This window comes from Bos javanicus, chromosome 2, assembly GCF_032452875.1.
Source record: "Bos javanicus breed banteng chromosome 2, ARS-OSU_banteng_1.0, whole genome shotgun sequence".
In the NCBI taxonomy this organism is placed as follows: Eukaryota; Metazoa; Chordata; class Mammalia; order Artiodactyla; family Bovidae; genus Bos; species Bos javanicus.
The window spans coordinates 1,323,606-1,346,948 of NC_083869.1; the positions used below are offsets into that span (position 1 = coordinate 1,323,606).

Consider the following 23,343-nt stretch of genomic DNA (forward strand, 5'->3'; position numbering starts at 1 on the left):
TATAGAGATGAAAGAAATCAACTTCCTTTTAACTGAAATGCAGTACCAAAATGGTGAGGAAAAAAGGATCACACCAACAAACTAGGTGAAACACCTAAGTTATGTGCCTAAACAAACCTGCAGCTACCTACATCAAAGTCTCCAGTTAGATTTGCATTTTTAAATTATAGTAAAGAAATATACTATCTTAACCAAAGTGCACAGATTGGCAGTTTTAAGTATATTCACACTGCTGTGAAATAGGCCTTTCTAATCTCTTGCATGCCGCCAAACTGAAACTATGTACCCATTAACTATCCCCTTTTCTCCTCTTCCCCAGCTCCTGGTAACCAACCCTCTCATCCTCCTCTCTGTTTCTATAAGTTTGGCTACTCTAGATACATCATATAATAAACTTGTATTTGTATTTAACAAAGGGTATGGTGAGTATCTATTTCGAAGTCAGCTAGGTATTTTTCCCATCTTGCTTTTATGTTTTGCTCTGTTTTTGCCACATTCATCTGGTGAGCTTGGCAATTATAGCTAAAAAGCTAGTTTTATGCAGCCTCAAATTTAGAAGCTAATTTAAAAACTCACAACTGTCTGACACACCATTTTTACAAAGATCTACAACAGGCTATCCACCACTCCTATGCTGAGCAGAATGAGTCACACACAGTGGACTAGACAAGGATCCCACCTACAGTTTGCTCAGAGGCTTCTCCAACATTGTCGTATTCAAGAATGGCTTTGTACAGGGTGTTGAGCAGATGAGATGCTCGGACAACATTTCGAGTGTCAGGTGGAACTTCCGCTACTCCAGTACTAAACACTTTGTGCAGAACTTTGAGTTGAGCCAATCGAGGTGACAACTTGTCCACCACTATTGCAAGAGTTACTGTAGTATCTGCAAATATCAAGAAATCAAACTCCTTAGCAAGGAAAAATATCTGCATTCGAAATGTGATATAAATGCTAAGCCACTTATGGAAAAGCATAGAACAGTGGAGGATGTTTTTTTTTTTTTTTAATTTACTTTTGGCTGCACTGGGTCTTTATTGCTGAATGCAACCTTTGTCTAGTTGTGCTAAACAAGGGGCTACTCTAGTTGTGGCTTTTCATTGGGTGTCTTCTCTTGCTGCAGAGCAACGGCTCTAGTGAGCACGAGCTTAGCTGCCCCACAGCATGTGGGATCTTCCCAGACCAGGGACTGAACCTGTGTACGCAGCACTGGCAAGCAGACTCCTAACCACTGGACCACGAGGTGAGTCCAGGATGGTGGGTTTTAATCTCATGTTACAAGGAACTAATTTCCCCAAGAAAGAACTCCCTAAAAGAAGGAAAAGACAACTCGGCAGAAAAATAATTAAAGGAACTGACAATTCACAGAAAAGGAAATTCAAGCGATTCTTAAACATACAGAAAGATGTTCAACCTCACGAAAAAAAGACTGCAAAATAAAACTATACTGGGCAAATAAAACAGACTATAGTGGGCTCCTGTTTCATTGAGGGGAGGCAGAAAAGGGTGATTAATAAAGAAAGGGTAGCAAGAGTGAGTTCCCTGGTCAGGAACAGCTCTGAATCCTAAATATGGAGGTAGTAATACAAATCTACACATGTGGTAAAATGCCAAAGAACTAGAGAAAGATTTACTTACCTCCCTGAAAAATAAGCACCTGCAAAACTGGTGAAACCCATGTCAGGCCTGCAGACTAGTTATGGTACTGTGTCAATTACTGTATTTTAAGTGTCAACACAAAGGATGCTGGGTGAAGTGAACATGGGACCTCAATGTACTATTTTTTACAACGGTTGCATATATAAAAGTTAAGGGAGAAAAACCTGCACTGGGCTACCATTTTCACCTAACATACTGGTGAAGATCCAAAAGTTTGATAACACACTGCTGACAGGACTGAACAAATGCATACTCATATATATTCCCAGCAAGGGTGTAAAGTTATTTATCTACACCTCCACGGAGAACAATGTGACAGTAACTACTAAAGTCACATGTGCCATCACATACCTTCTGACTCGGCAACTCACTCTAAGAATTTGTGCTAGATAACTTGCTGTACATGTGCACAATCACTGATATGTAAGTGGTTATCACTGAAGCTGGCAACAGGAAAAGATCAGGCACAGCCCAGATGTCCGTGAAAAGGGTACTGGTCTACGATACATCCATACAACAAAATGCTCAGTTGATTAAAAAAAAAAAAAAAAATGAGGCTCTTTAAATACTTGTATGATTTAATTCTCAAAATTTAAATTGAAAACAATTTGAAGACAGTAGTGAAAAGACTACTAGGACTGTGGATATGAATATGTATCACTGTCATATGTCTGAATTATACCTGGAAGGATGCTCAAGAAATGGATCACTTGGTTGCCTCTGGACTGGGGAACCAGTGGAGGAGGAAAAATTTTTGCTGTAAATCTTTCTATACTGTTTGGGTTTTTAGAGATATGAATGGCTTAAAATTACAAACTTAATTTAAAAAAATGAGTGTATTCAGGACAATTGCTTATTTGCCATGTAAATTTCAAATCTTATATCAATTATTAAAGGAAGAATATTTAAATACCATTATTGATGATGCACTTCTCAATTTCTGCAAGTTCCTCTTTGAAATTAATGAAGTATTTGTACAGGGCCCACATGAAAGCCTGGTATGTTCTAAAAGGTGCTTCCGTTGACTTCTTAGGAACAGAACCATTTCCAGGTAACATGCTTTCAGAACTATGCCCCATGACTTCATCAATGAATTCCTGGAGTCGAAACACAACCTGGCCATATGCTGCGATTTGTTCTAGCACTGATCGTAAACAGCTCTATAACAGAAGCAAACCACAATGATTTATAGTCAGACTTCTACAGGAATTCTAATGAGTATTTTCCTCACTATAAAATATTTCTTTTGTGACTGCTTGAAACAGTATGCTTATCAAAAGACAAAGTAATAAATATTTAGTTTTATTTTCAGAGGGAACAGCGTAAGTATTAAATTTTATATGATATAGAACTGTGGCTTATACTGTTTCAAAACACACAAACAAAAGGTATATGTACTACAGGCAAAAAGTTACAGTAGATAGCTTTCCCAATACGAAATGAGAGAAAATACAAAACTAAACGTGAACACCACAAACAATATTAAAGAATTCTCCAAGCACTCTAAAGACACAAAGTTAATTTTGCCTTCTAAAACTCAAATATGTTTAGTAGTTAATTTCAATATTGCAAAATGTTATAAAATTACATTACCATGGTTTATATAAATCTTAATTACAACAAGCACAAACAACTTACATGTGTCAAATGAGTTACTATAATATTGTTCCTCACAGTTACTTTTCCATCAATCAACTGGAATATAAAGAGCTTTTTTACCCCTGAAAGTAACCTGAAATGAAATAAAAAGATGAATATAAGTCTAAAAAATATTCACTACAGTAATGTCTAGGAAATTTAAATAAAGATTCTGAAGAGAAAGGTGAGGGAGGGCAAAGAGGTAAGATAATTAGAAAATAAAAGACATCAGTCTTTTTACCTGATTATTTTAAGACTCAACATATTCCAATTTCATCTTTAAAAAAGTCCAAAACAGTGTTGTTAAAGCATTTCCTCACGTAGGTGATGGTCAAAACACAACTTCCCACTTTTGAGAACCAGAATCTGGAAATCTCAGCAGGTAACAGCACTAGATTAGGTGTCTAAGGACCTGTTTTGGGTTCAAATCTAATGGCCTATTTTTAATATACATGTGAATACCCTCAAACACCTTTCTTTAAAAAACCAAAATTCTGCTTCTCATTAATAAAGTCTTTAGACTATGAAATTAGGTTAATGGATCTTACCATAGGGTTTCCCGAATAACCTGTGTTTCAGTAACAAAAACTCTGTCATCTGGAACATATAACGGGTCACTGCTGTACAAATGTTGGTCCCTATTAGATAACAAACATCAAATGCCAATGAAAAGATGTCTCATTAAGTAAAGTTAGAAGTCTCAAAGAATATAAGTAATTTACTAGCAATTTAACAAGTATTCAATAAGTTAATAAACATAACACATGCTTTAATTTTCCTCCCATATTCATTTTCACAAGTCAACTGAAATACTCTCAGAGAAGCACTTTCAGAGTATTTGTTATGATTATTGCTGACTTAAGCAATATTTAAAATTATGTCTTGTTGTTTTGGGAAAAATTGTTAAACTATTTTTAAAGTTCATGAAAACAGAAATCAAGCAAATGGCCTAATATATACCAATCCATCCACTCTGAAAATAAACAAATCAAAGACAGACCATAGTTAAATAATAACCTCATTATGAAATTAAATTAAATAATTAAAGTCATTAATTAAAAGCTAAATTTATCAATTCAACTGAAATTGACAAAAATTTCAAGAAAATCTGAGATCTGTTTTCCCTTCTCACTTGGCTGCCTTGGGAATAAACCCTTTTCTGCTGCAACCTTGGTGTTTCAGAATTTGGCTTGCTGCTCAATAAGTGAATAGACCTAGGAAGTCGAGGAAATGACCACAGGGTAAGTGGCAAGTGTAAAGTGTTATAAAGAATAAGTGATTCAGGAGAGTGGCCAAGATGGCAGAGTAGGACCTTAAGCTAATAATATCCTCTCATAAGCACATCAAAATGACACCTATTGCAGAAGAAAACCTGATGAAAAACACTGGAACACACCAGTATAAAATAAATATTAAGTAAATATTACTTAATATTAAGTAAATATTAAAGAAGGAACCACAAGACAGGTAGGAAAGGTAGATTTGCAGTATGATCAAATCCATTTAACCCCTAGGTAGGTGACCCACAAACTGGAGAATTATTACAGAGGTTCTCCCACACGTGAGCCTTTGCTGGATGCCTGGCACCAGAAAGAGGAGAACATTTAGCTTCAAAGGCTAGTGGGGCATGATTGCACGATCTCTGTAGCCTTGAGGGAAACAGACTTCACTCTTAAAGACACACACAAAATCTCAAGCAGACCACGATCGGGGACAAAAGTAGCAATATGATAGGAACCTGGGCCAGACCTACTTGCTGGTCTTGGAGGCGGAAGATGTTTGGTGGCTCACATTGGGGACAGACCCTGGTGGTGGATATACCAGGGAGCATTCACCTACATAAGCTCTCGTGCAGGCTGACACTTTGGCACCAGGACCTGGCCCTAGCCAACAGCCTATAGACTCCAAGAAGTGCAGGGACACCTCAAGCAAAATAATAAACTGGGCAGGGATACAGTCTCACCCACCAGGAGACAGGCTACCCAAAGACTTTCACTTCCTGAGCCCATAGCCACTTCTATACATGCTCTAAGATATGACCCTGCCAACAAGAGGGACAAGACCCAGATCTACCCACCAGGGGGCAGGCACCAGGCCCTCCTGCAGGAAGCTTGCACAAATCCCACCACGGGACAGACATCACAAGCAAGAAAACCACAGTCCTGCAGCCTGTATACCGAGTCCACAAATGCAAGCCAGACAACACCCTGGGACCAGCTGGCCCCTGGCCCTTTATGCTAAGAGGGGAGTGCACTATTGGGGCACAAAGGACATTTCCTACAGAGGGCCACTTCTACAAGGTTGAGAAATGTAACTAACCTTCCACATTCATAAAAATATACATAGCAATTTAACAAAATGAGGTGACAGAGGGCATATGTTTCAGATGAAGGAATAAGATAAAATCCCATAAAAGTAAGTGACATAGAGATAGAAAATGCATCCAAAAAAGAGTTAAAAGTAATGATTGTAAAGATGATCAAAGGATGTGAAAGGAGAATGGATGTACAGAGAAAGAAATTAGAAGTTTTTAGGAAAAAAGTGAGAAAATAGAAGGAACAACCAAAAAGAATTGAGAAATACAGTAACTGAAAACTACACTAGAAGGAATCAACAGTAGACTAAATGAGGCAGAAAAACAGATCAGTGAGCTGGAAGACAGAGTAGTGGAAATCACTGCTGTTGAACAGAAAAAAGAATAAAATGAAAGGAGATCCATTTTTAAGAGACCTTTGGGACAACATCAAGTGTGCTAATATTTATAGGATAGAGCCCCAAAAAAGAAATGAGAGTAAAGGGCTTGAAAAAAATATCTGAAGAGGTAATAGCTGAAAACTTTCCTACTTGGGAAAGGAAACAGTCACCCAAGTCCAAGAAGCACAGTTTCCTACGGGATTAACTCACAGAGGAACACACCAAGATATACTACAATCAAAATGACAAAAACTTAAAGATAGAGTATGAAAAGGAACAACGGAAAAACAACAATACAGGGAACTCCTATAATGCTATCAGCTGATTTTTCAGCAGAAAATCTGCAAGGCAGAAGGGAAGAGAATACAAAGGCAGGGTATCTAAAATGCATTTGAAATTAACAGATCAGCAATTTAAAACAAGCATGAATGTATACAGACTGCTATACAAAAACCTCATGGTCACTGCAAAACAAAAATCTATAATAGGCATACACAAAAAAAGGAAAAAGATATCCACACATAACATTAAAGACAGTCATCAAATCATAAGAGAATAAAAGAAAGAGGAAAAAAAAGACCTACAGAAACAAATCCAAAACAGTTAATAAACTGGCAGTGCTGCTGCTGCTGCTGCTAAGTTGGTTCAGTTGTGTCCGACTCCGTGCGACCCCATGGACTGCAGCCTACCAGGCTTCTCCGTCCATGGGATTCTCCAGGCAAGAACACTGGAGTGGGTTGCCATTTCCTTCTCCAATGCAGGAAAGTGAAAAGTGAGAGTGAAGTCACTCAGTCGTGTCTGACTTTTAGCGACCCCATGGACTGCAGCCTAACAACGCTCCTCCATCCATGGGATTTTCCAGGCAAGAACACTGGAGTGGGTTGCCATTTCCTTCTCCAAACTGGCAATAGAAACATACATATTGATAATTACCTTAAACGTAAGCAGACTAAATGCTCCAACCAAAAAACACAGTCTGGATGTACAGGTACAAAAACAGGACCTGTATACATTCTGCCTACAAGAGACTCACTTCAGATCTACAGACACATACTAAAAGTGATGGGATGCAAACAGGTATTCCACGAAAATGGAAATCAACACAAAGTTGATGTAGAAATAATTATATGAAACAAAACAGACTTTAAAATAAAGAGTTACAAGAGACAAAAAAGGACATTACACAACGAAAAAAAGATCTAGCCAATAAGATATAATGGCTACGTAAACATATACACAGCCAACATAAAAGTACCTGAATGTACAACTAAAATGTTAACAAATCTAAAAGGAGAACTGATAGTAACCGAAAAATAACGGGAGATATTAATACCCACTTACATAAATGGACAGAGCATCCTGACAGAAAATAAATAGGGAAACATTGGCCTTAAGTTACACATTACAGTAGATCACCTTACTGATAACTTATAGAACAGTCCATTTGAGAGCAGTAGAACACACATTCTTTTCAACTTCAAATGGAACATTCTCCAGGACAGATCACATGCTGGGCCACAAAGGAAGACTCGATAAATTAAATGGAAATCATACCAAGCATCTTTTTCAACTACAATGCTATGAGACTAGTGATCAACTATGAGGGAAAAAAAGCTGCAAAAGAAAAGAAAAAGTGGGTCATGGGTCACTGATGAAATCAATGAAGAAATAAAAAAATACCTGGAGACAAATGAAAACACAAACACTTTAATCCAAAGTCTATTTACTGGACACAGCAGTTGTGAGACAAATGCTTACAGTGATACAAACCTAACTCAGGAAGAAAGAAAAATCTTGAACCTTGTACCTAAAGGAACTAGATTAAAAAGATGAGCAAATAAAACACAAAGTTAGTAGAAGGAAAGAAACCATAAAATAAATGTTAACAGATCTAAAAAAAGATATTGACAGTAACACAATAATGATGGGAGACTTTAAATGAAATAGAGACAAAGAGATAAAGAAGACCAATGAAACTAAGAGCTGGTTCCTTGAAAAGATAAACAAATTTGACAAACCTCTATTTAATCAGACTCAGTGGGGAAAACACACACACACACACACAAAAAACAGAGAGAAGGCCCAAATCAATAAAGTCAGAAATGAAAAAGGAGAAGTTAAAACTGACACCACAGAAATATGAAGGCTATTGAGAAAATACTACGAGCAACTATATGCCAATAAAACAAACAACCTAGCAGGAATGGACAAGTTCCTGGGAATGGACAATCTCCCAAGACTGAATCACAAAGAAATAGAAAGCATGAACAAACAAACATCCAGTAATTAAGTTGAATCAGTACTCAGAAAAAGTCTCAACAAACAAAAGACCAGGACCAGATGGCTTCACAGGTGCATTCTACCAAACATTTAGAGAAGAGTTAACATCCATCCTTCTGAAACTATGCCAACAAAATTGCAGAGGAAGCAACACTTTTGACCTCACTCTATGAAGCCACCATCACCCTGATATGACAAAGATATCACACAAAAAAAGAAAATTACAGGCCATCACCTGATGAACACAGATTATTAATACAAAAGTCCTCAACAAAATACTAGCAAATTGACTTGAACAATGCATTTAAAGGATCATATCATGATTAAGTAGTATTTATTCCAAGGATACAAGAGATTTCTCAGTATCTGCAGATCAGTCAATGTGATACACCACATTAACAAACTGAAAAATAAAAACCATATGATCATCTCGATAGATGAAGAAAAAAATCTTTGATAAAATTCAACACCAAAATATGATAAAAACTCTTCAGAAAGTGGGCATAAAAGGAACACACCTTAACATAATAAAAGTCATATTATAACATCATACTTAAAAGACGAAAAATTGAAAGCATTCCTCTAGGATCAGGAAAAAGACAAGGATGTTCACTCTTGATACTTTTATTCAACATAGTTTTGGAAGTCCTAGCTACGGCATTCAGAAAAGAAAAAAATAAAAGGAATCAAAATCAGAGAAGAAGTAAAACTGGCACTGTTTGCAGATGACATGATGCTATACATAGAAACTCCAAAAGATGCCCCCATAAAACTACTAGAGCTTATCAATAAATTCAGTAAAGTTGCTGGATACAAAATTAATATACAGAAATATGTTGCATTTCCATACACTAGCAACAAAATGTCAGAAAGAGAAAGGCAGGCAACAATCCCATTTACCATTGCATCAAAAAGACTAAAATATTTAGGAATAAACCCAGTTGAGGAGACAAAAGATCTGTACTCTGAAAACTATAAAGATGTTGATGAAAGAAATTTAAAACAACTCAAACAGCTGAAAAGATATACAGTGTTCTTGGATTGGAAGAATCAATATTGTTAAAATGACCATACTACCCAAGGCAATCTACAGGTTCTATACAATCCCAATCAAATCACCCACGGCATTTTTCACAGAACAAAAGTCTTAAAATTTGTATGGAAATACAAAAGACCCAAAATAGCCAAAACAATCTTGAGAAAGAAAAATGGAGCTGGAGGACTTCAGACTATACTACAAAGCTACAGTAATCAAAACAGTACGGTACTGACATAAAAACGTACATACAGATCAGGATAGAAAGCCAAGAAATATAACCACACATTCATGGTCAATTAATCTACAACAAAGGAGGTAAGAATAAACAATGCAGAAAACCAGTCTCTTCAATAAGTGGTGCTTGGGAAACTGGATAGCTGATGTAAAAAATTGAAATTAGAACATTCTGTAACACCATATACACAAATAAACTTAAAATGGATTAAAGACCTGAGTATAAGATATTACATCATAAACTCATAGAAGACAACATATTGAAATATTCTCAGACATAAATCCCAGCAATATTTTGTTGTATCTGTCTCCTAGAGTAATGAAAATAAAAACAGAAACCAACAAATCATACACAATTAAATTTAAAATCTTTTGCATAGCAAAGGAACCCATAAACAAAACAAAAAGACAACTGAGCAAATGGGAGGAAACATTTGCAAATAAAGTAATTGATTAGGGATTGATTTCCAAAATCTATAATCAGCTCCTATAGCTCAGTATAAAAAAACAAACAAAACATCAAAAAATGGGCACACAACCTAAACAGATATTTCTCCAAAGAAGATACACGGTTGGGCAATAGACATTTAAAAGATGCCCAATACTACTAATTATTAGAGAAATGCAAAACAAAACTACAGTGAGGCATCAAATCATACCACTCAGAATGACCATCATTAAAAAGTCTACAAATAATAAATGTTGGAGAGGGTGCAGAGAAAAGGAACCCTCTTCTACTGGTGGTGGGAATGCAAACTGCTGCAGCCACTAAAGAGAGCTGTATAGAGGTTCCTTATAAATTAACAACAGAGTTACCATATGATCCTGTATTCCACTCCTGGGCATATATCCACAGAAAACTCTAATTTGAAAAGATACATGTACTCCAATGTGCATAGCAGTACTATTTACAATAGTACAAGACATGGAATCAACCTACATGTCCACTGACAAATGAATGGATAAAGATGTGGTACACACATACACACTAATTGGAATATTATTCAACCATAAAAAAAAAAAATCATCTGCAGCAGCATGGACAGACCTAGAGATTAACTTACTAAGTGAAGTAAGTAAGAAAGCCAAATGCAAATATCATACGATATCATTTATATGTGGAATCTAAAAAAAAAAAAAAAAAGCAAATGAACTTATTTACAAAACAGAAATGTAATTATAAGCATAGAAAACAAACTTACAGTAACCGAAGGGGATAGCAGGGGTGAGGGGGAAGATACACCAGGAATTTAGGATTAACATATATACTACTATATCTAAAATAGGTAAACAAGGACCTATTATATAGGACAGGGAACTATATTCAACATCTTGTAATAACTCAGTGGGAAAGACTCTGAAAAATATATATACATACACACATGTAATGTATGTATGCATAACTGTATACCTGAAACTAATACAACACTGTAAATTAAGTATACTTCAATTTTTAAAAAGTTTAAGGAACTACTTGATTTAAATCACAACTCAAAACCAAATTTAAAACATAAAGTTTCTTCTGTCAACACATGAAATGAAAACTAGCTGCTTACCAGACAGTAGCTAGATTAGAATGCAAATGTAAACTATGAGGAAATCTTGAGGACCTGACTGTCCAGTACTGATGCACTACATGCTGTTCCAACCAGCTTCGGGCATCTGGCTCATCTAGTGGAAAGAAATTTAGTTACATTTAAGTTATAAGAGTTAAGAAAAGAACACCTGATCAACTTTGCTATGATAGCTAGACTTAGGATTTCATTTGAATATTCAACTGAAAAAAAGCTCTTTAAAATAACAGGTATCTGACAACATTTACATACATTTATATAAAATCAGTTAAAACTATAAAGAGAGATATATACAAAATTTAATTAATGTCATTGCTACAAATTAAAAGTTACTCAATCTTAAAATGACCCCATGAATAAAAAAAACACAAACAGTATATTTGAATAGTTTAATAATCATGAAAGACATTGAAATGGTAACTAAAGATGTTTCCAAGCACCCCCAAAGCCTCAGGACTAGTACTAAGCTTTGAAGGATTAGCCATCTTACACAGATTGGTGCAAAAAACAGAAAAAGAGAAAGCTATCTAACATTATGAGGCTAATATAACCTTGCTTCTAAAACCAAATGAAGACATAATATGAGAAAGTAATTCATCAAAGAATAAAGATTAAAAATTTCCATTTAAAAAAAGCTAATAACCCAATCCCACGATGTAGTCAAAAGAAGTTTAGCTTAGGAATATAATAATGATTCACAATCAAAAAAATCTATCAGTGAAGTAGTAGAGCAAAATAGATGAATTATAGAATTACCTCACAGATAAAGAACAGCATTTGCTAAAGTTTAATATTTATTTATGATTTAAAGACTCCCAGAAAAACAGGAATAATAGTCTTAATTTTGCAAAGGCCACATATCCAGAACCTATGCCAAAACCATCACGCTTAACTACGGAATTTCATGGGCAACCTTCTTGGGATAACCACTCCAGGAAATACACGCCCATTGCTACTGCTTCCTCTGTAGACTAGAGGGCTGGCCAGAAAAGAGACATGGTTAACATTTCATTAATAAGATATTAAGAACTGGTAGTGGATAAAACTGTCAATATTTGCAAAGAATACTGATCATCTATTAAAAAACCCCAATATTTTGGGAATTAACAATATATAATTAATACAAGAGTTCAGCAAGAATGCTGGGAAAAAAACAATTTACAAAAACCAAGTGTCCCCCTACATCAGCAATAAATAAAAGAAAAAAAGACACTATTAACCATAACAACTAGTAACACACATAGAAATCAACAAATACTTAAGATCTTGACAAAGGAAATTTCTAAAATCTAGTAAGACATAAAAGAATTAGAATAAATATAGATATTTCCACAGAAAAGATGTCAAATCTCCTTAAGCTAAATCTATAAACTCAATTCAATCCCAATAAAAATTCCAGGTGGATTTTTTTTCCAGCTGGATTTTTAAAAAGGAACTTACCAAACTGCTCCCAAAATGTCTACAAAAGAATAAAAGTCTACAAATAACTAAGCCAATTTTGAAAAAGAGCAAAGGAGGTGAAGGGAAAACTTGACTTCTGTGTGTTGAAACATATTACAAAGACATATAAACAGTCTGTGCTTCCACAACTCACACTCAGGACAGAGAACTGAATGTTCAGAAATAAGTGTATCAATATACAATAATTTTAGAACCACAAAGCAATGTGTAAAGAATGGACTGTTAACTAGACACTGCTGGGAAATGTGCTCCTGACATTGGAGAAAAATAAGCTGTTCTTCATTTCATATATAAGAGATCTGGTGGTCACTGAAGAGCTACACAAAAGCTATAAAAAAGCAAAGAGAAGGAAAATACAGGGGAATGTTTTCATAAAGAAAAATATCAAGGTCCAAATTCTAACCATATCATGAAAAATTCACAGATTTAAGTACAATAAAATATTTTAAAAAATCAAATTCTGTTTGAAGGATACCATGAAAATGTTAACAGGTGACTAAAGGAAGAAAATAGCAATGTATAAAGCCTTGGAATTACTATCTACATATACAAAGAACTCTGATTGGTGGGGATGGGCAGGAAGGACATGAAACTCCAAAGAAAAGCAAGGAAAGGACATCAGTGGACACATCATATAAGGGGCAAACCTGAGGAAACCAAGGGATCCGAAGTACTTATCCTGAGTAGTTAGACAAACACAAATGAAAACAGCAAACCAAATCAAAGTGGGTGATTTAATCAAGTAGGGATGAAACTGTGGGCCATGTCCATAAAATAGGCATGGCACCAGGCAGAAGGGGAGAAGGTAGCTCAGGCCTATCAACAAAAGAAGCAATAACACAAGTGTGGTGTTGCAAACTGCAGTATCCTATGTAGCCACTAGAGCAACACAGACAGATTAAAACAGTTAAATGGAAAGAGCGAAACAACAGAGGTTACACACAGCATATTATCAGCATGTAATTTAAAAATAAAATACAACCAATCGACACAATGTACTTTACAAGACCTCAATGTGTTTGAGAACAGATATCAAATACATTAGAAGAGCTTGTCACTGGGCTGGCAGAGAAAGCAGAGTGAGAATCAGAAAGAGCAGATGAGCAGAAATAAGCTAAACCAAAAGGCCCTGCACAGGCTGCTCTTTATGACATTGAGCTGATTAATCCACATTCTGCCCTAAAGGTCCAATTCAATAATGAAAAGAGAAAAGAGACCAGAAAATTGTTAGCATGCTAAATCAATTTTAACTACTTTATGTGCATTTGGCAAGATTCAGGTACAATGAAGAGGACCAGGCCAGAGATCCTAGCTTCTGGAGTTAGCTTCACAGCTGTGTGCATGAGAAAACCATTATAACCACATCTTTGTTTTTTATCTACAAAATGAGAAGTAGATGTTCTAATCTCTAAGGTTGTTTCTAGCTCTTTCTATATTCTACCAAATCATACTTTTTCACTAAAAACTGAAAAAGCATTAAAATTTAAATTGTGTAAGATATTTTTCTTTTATTTAGTCACTAACTTTAGAACTTTTTGATGAAGGTGAAAGACAGTGAAAAAGCTGGCTTAAAACTCAACGTTCAAAAAACTAGGATCATGGCATCTGGCCCCATCACTTCATGGCAAATAGGTGGAAAAACAATGGAAACAGTGACAGACTTTATTTTCTTGGGCTCCAAAATCACTGCTGGAGGGTGACTGCAGCCATGAAATTAAAAGATGCTTGCTCCTTGGAAGAAAAGCTGTGACCAACCTGCTGCTGCTGCTGCTGCTGCTGCTGCTGCTAAGTCGCTTCAGTCGTGTCCGACTCTGTGCGGCCCCATAGACAGCAGCCCACCAGGCTTCCCCGTCCCTGGGATTCTCCAGGCAAGAACACTGGAGTGGGTTGCCATTTCCTTCTCCAATGTGTGAAAGTGAAAAGTGAAAGTGAAGTCGCTCAGTCGTGTCCAACTCTTTGCGACCCCATGGACTGAAGCCTACCAGGCTCCTCCGTCCATGGGATTTTCCAGGCAAGAGTACTGGAGTGGCTTGCCACTGCTTTCTCCGTGACCAACCTAGACAGTGTATTAAAAAGCAGAGACATCCTCTGTCTAGTTAAAGCTATGGTTTTTCCAATGGTCAAGTATGGATGTGAGAGTTGGATCATAAGGAAGGCTGAGAGCTGAAGAATTGATGCTTTCAAACTGTAGTCCTGGAGAAGACTCTTGAGAGCTCCTTGGACTGCAAGGTGATCAGACCAGTCAATCATAAAGGAAATCAATCCTGAAAATTCACTGGGAGGACTGAAGCTGAAGCTCCAATACTCTGGCCATCTGAAGAGCAAACTCATTGGAAAAGACCCTGATGTTGGGAAAGAGTGTAGGCAGGAGGAGAAGGGGATGATAGAGGATGAGATGGTTGGATGGCATCACTAACTCAACGGACATGAGTTTGAGCAAACTCTGGGAGACAGTGAAGGACAGGGAAGCCTGGCGTGCTGCAGTCCATGGAGTCGCAAAGAGTTGGACATGACTGAGCAACTGAATAACAACTTTATCAAAGCCAATCTTTGTTCAGTATAAATATAAACAAACCATTTAAGACTAACAAAGTTCTCAAACCTATTAAAAAAAAAGACCAAAATTGCACTGTAAATGCCTTTTCAACATTAATTCTATAGAGCTATAATACTTAAAATGCGTTACAGAAGATGTGCCAATGGTTTAAAAAGGTTTGTTTATTAGGAAGGCAGAGCTTACCAATGTTATAAATCACTTGGAACTGATTCTCAAAGCTTGCCTTTCCTTTTAGAGAATTTTATTAGAGATGCCAGCATTCTGAACACACAGTACCTTTCCAGATGACTCGAGGCCCCAGTTTTCTGTTTTGATCTTGTTCTTCTAACGGTGTCCTGTCCACCTGAATCCCAGAGTCCTCTCTGCTTAAGGACTGTTGATCATTTTCATCTTCACTTTCTTCAGACCAATTCTGATTAAAAGAAGGAAATACACCTTAACCTTAGAGCACCTAACAAATGGACCTATTTAGATGAAAAGATTATGAAAATTTCAGAAGCAAAAACTATATCAAATGAAACTTTTTATACATGTTCAAAGTTACTATTACAGGATGGAATTATTTCTGGTGGCAAAAATCCCTAGATTTATAGCTCCTTAAGGAATACATATATTCATTCTGATCAACTTTCTAGTACCAGTATTTTGGAGCAAAATCTTAATAAAAATTCCATAATAAACTACTCTAATTTAAAGAAGAGTATTCCTATTTTAGATAAGTTACGATAGGATAAAAAGACCCATAAAAATAATCTAAATAACCTGAGATGTATTTATATAGCAAAAGTACTGCCACTCATCGATAGGATAAAAAGACCCATAAAAATAATCTAAATAACCTGAGATGTATTTATATAGCAAAAGTACTGCCACTCACCGGTGTGTTTACACTTGGGCCAAGGTCAATTTCTTCACCTTCCATCAAGTATTTTCCCCAGTCAAAATCATCCTTCTTTTCTAAAATATAACAAAAGAATTTCAGTTTTATCAGAAATATATGGGAAAGAAACCCAAAATTATAGTAAAAAGTTTAGCAAAACTCAAAATAAAACATACTTGAGAAATTAAAGTTCAAAAGTAGTGAAACAATAAATTGACATTCTAATATATTTAAAATTTTAATATTTTATCTTCAGTTCTGATTTTTCTCTTTACATAATTGAAAGTAGTTTAACTTACAGTCATAATTTATATTTTATATGAAAATTTACAATTACAATTGCATTTCAAGACAATAGAAATATTTATTTCATACATTTATTTACAGCTTTTTATAAACTCTCAATGTCTAGTAATTGTATCATAAAACAATTTCTCTCTTATTTGGTAACATACCCATTTCTTTATCTCTTGGTGTTTCCACATAATTGCTGTTCAAAGGAGAATCAGACAGACACAGAAGAAGTGATAGTATGGAATAATGTACATCTGTCTTTAAAACAAGAAATGAAAAATATGAATCACTGAGGTTGGTAAGAGCTTTCTAAACCAGTTTGAGTAAATAAAACTTCACCCTGGGACTTCCCTGGACATCCGGTAGTTAAGACTTGGAATTTCCACTGCTGGAGGAACGGGTTGGATCCCTGGGTGAAGAACTAAGATCCTGTATACCAATTTGGTGCAGGCCCCTCCCTCAAAAAAAGAACAGATTACCTCATGACAGTTACGTCCTCAATGTTTTTGTGTGCTTCAAGAAAACAATCATACCTAACATCTCTAAACTTGCTTTTATAGTTCAAACATGTACAGATAGAGGAACCTGTGCAATAATGCACTACCTGAATAATAATGAGGAACTGTCAGACAAACGTAAACTGAAGGACAAGCTACCAAATAATCAGCCTGCTCTCTTCAATAATGTCAAGGTCAGAAAAAAAATGGTGAGGAATGTTCTGGATCAAAGGATACCAACTGGTGAACCTGAACAAAAAAAGTACACAGATGTTCCTTTTACTATTCTTCAACTTCTATACTTTTTCAAAATTTAAATTGTATTTATAAAAATCACATTTAAAAAGGTGTCAAAGTTAAAAACACTCCAAATAAGCAAACTATGCATGGAAACTATGCACTATAAACTACGCATGGAAAGGAGAGAGGAGAGAATTAAATTCAAGGAATGGAAGGGAAGTTTCAGGTGACCTCTCCCTATTATATAATGTGTGGTACTTCATGTACATCTTCATAGGGTTTATCATAATTATAACTAAATAGCTATTCAATAACTACTTGGGTAGTGATGATCATGTATTGCTTATTCTGTATTCCTACAACCCAGTGACGCCAGGGACACAGAAGACACTTGGTAAACTTCCCTAGGTATAAGGCAATGTATGGCTAGTAAGACTGCAAGAGCTGCCTCTTTTTAGATAATTCCTCTGCTTGGAAATACCTTGACTTCCTTTAACCAAAAAAAAAAAAAAAAAAAGAAAGAAAGAAACTTTAATTCCATAGAGAAAAGTGGTCTAAAATGTAAATACTTGAAGAAAATAACTCCCAATATATAAATCTATTATTTTGTGGTAATCACTTACGTCAGATTGCTTATTCTGAAAGAACTCTGTACACCTGAAACTACAGTTTCATGTATTAGTAATAACATACTGATGGTATTAAGGAAAAAAGACTGCTGTGAAGTTAGGACTCTGGAAGTTAACGTTTAGATGATATAGGAGACTGTCTAAGATGGTGGATTGGGAAGCTCATCTCCTATAGGCATATCAAAATTGCAACTATTTACAGCGCAACTAATAGTGAGAATGATGGCTTAGTGGTAAAGAATCTGTCTACCAACACCAGAGATGCAGGTTCAATCCCTGGGTCAGGATGATCCCCTGGAGAAGAAAATGGCAACCCACTCCAGTATTTTTGCCTGGGAGATTCCATGGACAGAAGAGCCTGGTGGGCTACAGTCCATGCGGTTGCAGAAGAGTCAGACACGACTTAGCAACTAAACAACAACAACTGGTGAGAATGCCCCAGCAGGGTAGCAGAAAAGATCTTCCTTCTACAACTAAAGAAACAAAGAAGGAATCACAATGAGATGGGTAAGAGAGGTGGGGACATGGCATAGTCAAGATCCATGCACCCAGTAAAAATTATCCTCCCACAAATGGGAGTTCTCCCCAAGGAGGGGTCTGAACTACACATCTGGCTCTGTAGCCTTGGAGCTCTGCACTGGGAAGATGAGCCTCTAGAACTTTTGGCTTTGAATGCCAGTAAAGCTTATATTCAAGTGACTCAGAAGGCTATGGGAAATAGACTTCACTCTTAAAGGGTGAACACACAAATGTCACATGTTCTAGGACCCAGAGCATAAGCAGCAATTTGAAAGGAGCCTCGGTCAAACCCACCTGCTGATCTTGGAGAGCACCCTGAGGACACAGATGCTGGTGGCAGCCATCTTGGAGTATTTCTCTAGCCTATTAGCACAGGGGGCTTACCCGCCCAACAGCCAATCAGCAACAATCCTAGGACCCCCAGGCAAGCTGCCAGCCATGTGGAGACCAAGGCCCAACTACCAGTGTGTTCAGGACCCAGCCTCACCCACTAGTGGACCAGCACAGGGACTTCCTGGGTCCTGAAGCCAGCTGTGCCAGGCGCCAGCACTGCCCACCAGAAGCTGGCAGACCTAGATGAGGCCAGCTCGTGCAGCCAACCATGCTGAGGATCAGCCCTATGTACTATTGTGCCTACAACAGTTAGCCCACAACACAAGGGTCCATGTAGCTCACAGAGGGGATACTCATAGAGCAAACAGCTCTGGTGACCAGAGGGCAGTGCTCTGCCAGGGGCCCAGAGACATCTCTTACATAAGGCCACTTCTCCAAGACTGGGAAACATGAGCATTCTACCTAAGGAACAGAAATAAAAACAGAGGATTAGGAATAATGAGATGACAGAAAAAATGTTCCAAATGATGGAACAAGATAAGATGCCAAAAAAAAAGCAGCAAAAAAGATAAGCAATCTACCTGGTAGAGTTTCCCAAACTCGGGAGAAGAAAGAATGAACAGAATGAGAAGCATGACAAAGTTAGAAAACACAAAGAAAAACCAAACACAGGTGACGAATACAATAATTGAAATTAAAAATACACTAGAAGTAATTCACAGTAGATGAGATGATACAGAGGAATGAATGGATCAATGAAATTTAAGATGGAGTACTGGAAATCATGTAAGCTGAACAACAACAACAAAAAATTAAAACAAGGATAGTTTAAGAGCGTTCTGGGACAATGTCAAGAATACTAACATTCATATTATAGGGGGAGGTCCCTGAAGAAGGAGGAGAAATGGGCAGAAAACTTATTTGAAGGGATAATAGCTGAAAAATTCTTTAACATGAGAAAGGAAACAGACATCGAGCTCAGAAACACAGTGTTCTAAACAAGATCAACCCAAAGAGATCCACCCCAAGATACACTGTAATTAAAATACAAAAAATTAAAGCTAAAGAGACAATCTTAAAGTCAGTAAAGGAAAAGCAATGTTACTTATGAAGAAATTCCCTTAAGGCTATCAACTGGCTTTTCTGTGGAAACTTTCCAGCCCAGAATGGAGTAGCATGATACATTTAAAGTGACAGAATAAAAAAAAAATCTACAACTAAGAATACTCTACCCAGCAAGGCTACATTCAGATTTAAAGGAGAGATCAAAAGTTTTACAAATAAGCAAAAGCTTAAAGTGTTCAGCAACACCAAACCAGCTTTTCAAGAATTGTTAAAGGGACCTCTTTAAATGGAAAAGGTCACCACTAGAGATAGAAACAGAGAAGGCAATGGCACCCCACTCCAGTACTCTTGCCTGGAAAAACCCATGGATGGAGGAGCCTGGTAGGCTGCAGTCCATGGGGTTGCTAAGAGTCGGACATGACTGAGCGACTTCACTTTTACTTTTCACTTTCATGCATTGGAGAAGGAAATGGCAACCCACTCCAGTGTTCTTGGCTGGAGAATCCCAGGGATGGGGGAGCCTGGTGGGCTGCCGTCTATGGGGTCGCACAGAGTCGGACACGACTGAAGTGACTTAGCAGCAGAGATAGAAAATTACAAAAGGAAAAGTCTCACTGGTAAAGATGAATATACATTAAAGGTAATAGATCAACCACTTATATAGCTAGTAGGAAGGTTAAAAGATAAAAATAATAAAATGGTCTATATCTACAATAAGTAATTAGTATTAGTCGTTTAGTTGTGTCCAAATCTTTGTGATCCCATAGAATGTAGCTCTTCAGGCTCCTCTGATAAATGATCCACATCCACAATAAGTAATTAAGGGATACACAAAACAAAAAGATATACAAAATGTTAAAATGTCAAAAACATTAAATGTTGGGGGATAACACAGGGTTGTGAAATGTGTGCCAACTTTCAGTGATCAGCAACTTAAAATAATCAGGAATATATAAAGCCTGCTATATAAAAATCTCATGGTTATCACACACCAAAACCCTATAATACACACACACACACACACACACACACACACACACACAGAGAAAGAAATCCAAATATTAACACTAAAGATAGTCATCAAATCACAAAAAAAGAGAACAAAAGAAGAAATGAATGACAACCAAAAAAAAAAAAAAAAAATCCCAGAACAATTACCAAAATGGCAATGAGAACACACCTATCACTCATTTATTTGTGGCTGTGTTATGCAGCTTGCCAGATCTTAGTTCTCTGACCAGGGACTGAACCCATGCTCCTGGCAGTGAAAGTAAAACCACTGGACCAACAGGGAATTCCCTCAATAACTACTTTAAATATAAATAGACTACAAAGGCTCCAATCTAATGACAAAGGGTGGCTAAATGGATACAAAAACAATACCCATATAGATGTTGCTCATAAGAGTCTCATTTCAGATCTAAAGATGGAAAGTGAGGAAATAGACGATTTCCATACAAATGGAAATTAAAGCTGCGGTAGTAAAACTTAAATAAGACCAAAGAGACCTTAAAACAAAGATTGCAAAAGGCGACAAAGGACACTACATCAAAGGATTAATCCAAGAAGATACAACATCTGTAAATACATAAGAACCCAACTTAGGAAGACCTAAGTACAGAAATCAAATAACAAACATAGAAAAAAATGACAGTAACACAATAATAGTAGGGGATGTCTTTCCATACTTAATGGACAGATCATCTAGACAGAAATAAATTAGGAAACACTGGTCTTAAGTGATACATTAGGTCAGATGGACTTAACAGATATAAGTAGAGCATTTCATTCAAAAAAAGCAGAATACACATTCTCTAAGAAAGATTACATACTAAGCCACAAAATAAGACTCAGTAAATTTAAGAAGACTAAAAATCAGTTCAGGCATCTTTTCTAACCACAGTGCCATGAGACTAGAAATCAACTACAAAAAAAAAAAAAAATTGCAAAAAACCAAAAACAAAACCATGGGAGACTAAATAATATGCTACTAAAGAACCAATGACAAGGAGCTGACTGTGGCTCAGACCATGAACTCCTTATTAGCAAATTCAGACTTAAAGTGAAGAAAGTAGGGAAAACCACTAGACCTTTCAGATATGACCTAAATCAAATCCCTTAAGATTATACAGTGGAAGTGAGAAATAGATTTAAGGGCCTAGATCTGATAGATAAGAGTGCCTGATGAACTATGTATGGAGGTTCGTGACATTGTACAGGAGACAGGGATCAAGACCATCCCCATGGAAAAGAAATGCAAAAAAAGCAAAATGGCTGTCTGGGGAGGCCTTACAAATAGCTGTGAAAAGAAGAGAAGCGAAAAGCAAAGGAGAAAAGGAAAGATATAAGCATCTGAATGCAGACTTCCAAAGAACAGCAAGAAGAGATAAGAAAGACTTCCTCAGCGATCAATGCAAAGAAATAGAGGAAAACAACAGAATAGGAAAGACTAAAGATCTCTTCAAGAAAATTAGAGATAACAAGGGAACATTTCATGCAAAGATGGGCTCGATAAAGGACAGAAATGGTATGGACCTAACAGAAGCAGAAGATATTAAGAAGAGGTGGCAAGAATAAACAGAACTGTACAAAAAAGATCTTCACGACCCAGATAATCACGATGGTGTGATCACTGACCTAGAGCCAGACATCCTGAAATGTGAAGTCAAGTGGGCTTTAGAAAGCATCACTACGAACAAAGCTAGTGGAGGTGATGGAATTCCGGCTGAGCGATTCCAAATCCTGAAAGATGATGCTGTGAAAGTGCTGCACTCAGTATACCAACAAATTTGGAAAACTCAGCAGTGGCCACAGGACTGGAAAAGGGCAGTTTTCATTCCAATCCCAAAGAAAGGCAATGCCAAAGAATGCTCAAACTACCGCACAATTGCACTCATCTCACACGCTAGTAAAGTAATGCTCAAAATTCTCCAGGCCAGGCTTCAGCGAAACGTGAACCATGGACTTCTTGATGTTGAAGCTGGTTTTAGAGAAGGCAGAGGAACCAGAGATCAAATTGCCAACATCTACTGGATCATGGAAAAAGCAAGAGAATTCCAGAAAAGCATCTATTTCTGCTTTATTGACTATGCCAAAGCCTTTGACTGTGTGGATCACAAGAAACTGTGGAAAATTCTGAAAGAGATGGGAATACCAGACCACCTGACCTGCCTCTTGAGAAATCTGTATGCAGGTCAGGAAGCAACAGTTAGAACTGGACACGGAACAACAGACTGGTTCAAAATAGGAAAAGGAGTACGTCAAGGCTGTATTTTGTCATCCTGCTTATTTAACTTATATGCAGAGTACATCATGAGAAACGCTGGGCTGGAAGAAACACAAGCTGGAATCAAGATTGCCGGAAGAAATATCAATAACCTCAGATATGCAGATGACACCACCCTTATGGCAGAAAGTGAAGAGGAACTAAAAAGCCTCTTGATGAAAGTGAAAGAGCAGAGTGAAAAAGTTGGCTTAAAGTTCAACATTCAGAAAACTAAGATCACGGCATCTGGTATCATCACTTCATGGCAAACAGATGGGGGAAAAATAGAAGCAGTTTCAGCTTTTACACTCTTGGGCTCCACAATCACTGTGGATGTTGACTGCAGCCATGAAATTAAAAGACGTTTACTCCTTGGAAGGAAAGCTATGACAAACCTAGACAGCGTTATTAAAAAGCAGAGACATCACTTTGCTCACAAAGGTTTGTATATTCTAAGCTTAGTTTTTCCAGTAGTCACGTACAGA

The 23,343-nt window shown here is 36.8% G+C and overlaps 1 protein-coding gene across 1 annotated transcript in view; it reads right to left on the bottom strand.

Annotated features, from left to right (window-relative positions):
* The window catches only part of TUBGCP5 (tubulin gamma complex component 5), a 50,525-nt gene that overhangs the window by 18,870 nt on the left and 8,312 nt on the right, over positions 1-23,343 (bottom strand). The window contains exons 4-11 of the mRNA XM_061431472.1: positions 16,472-16,568; positions 16,014-16,093; positions 15,413-15,548; positions 11,101-11,215; positions 3,846-3,935; positions 3,298-3,391; positions 2,573-2,819; positions 684-886 (exon numbers count right to left, since the gene is read on the bottom strand). Coding sequence (XP_061287456.1) covers positions 684-886; positions 2,573-2,819; positions 3,298-3,391; positions 3,846-3,935; positions 11,101-11,215; positions 15,413-15,548; positions 16,014-16,093; positions 16,472-16,568 — 1,062 coding nt within the window. The remainder of the gene's footprint in view (positions 1-683; positions 887-2,572; positions 2,820-3,297; positions 3,392-3,845; positions 3,936-11,100; positions 11,216-15,412; positions 15,549-16,013; positions 16,094-16,471; positions 16,569-23,343) is intronic.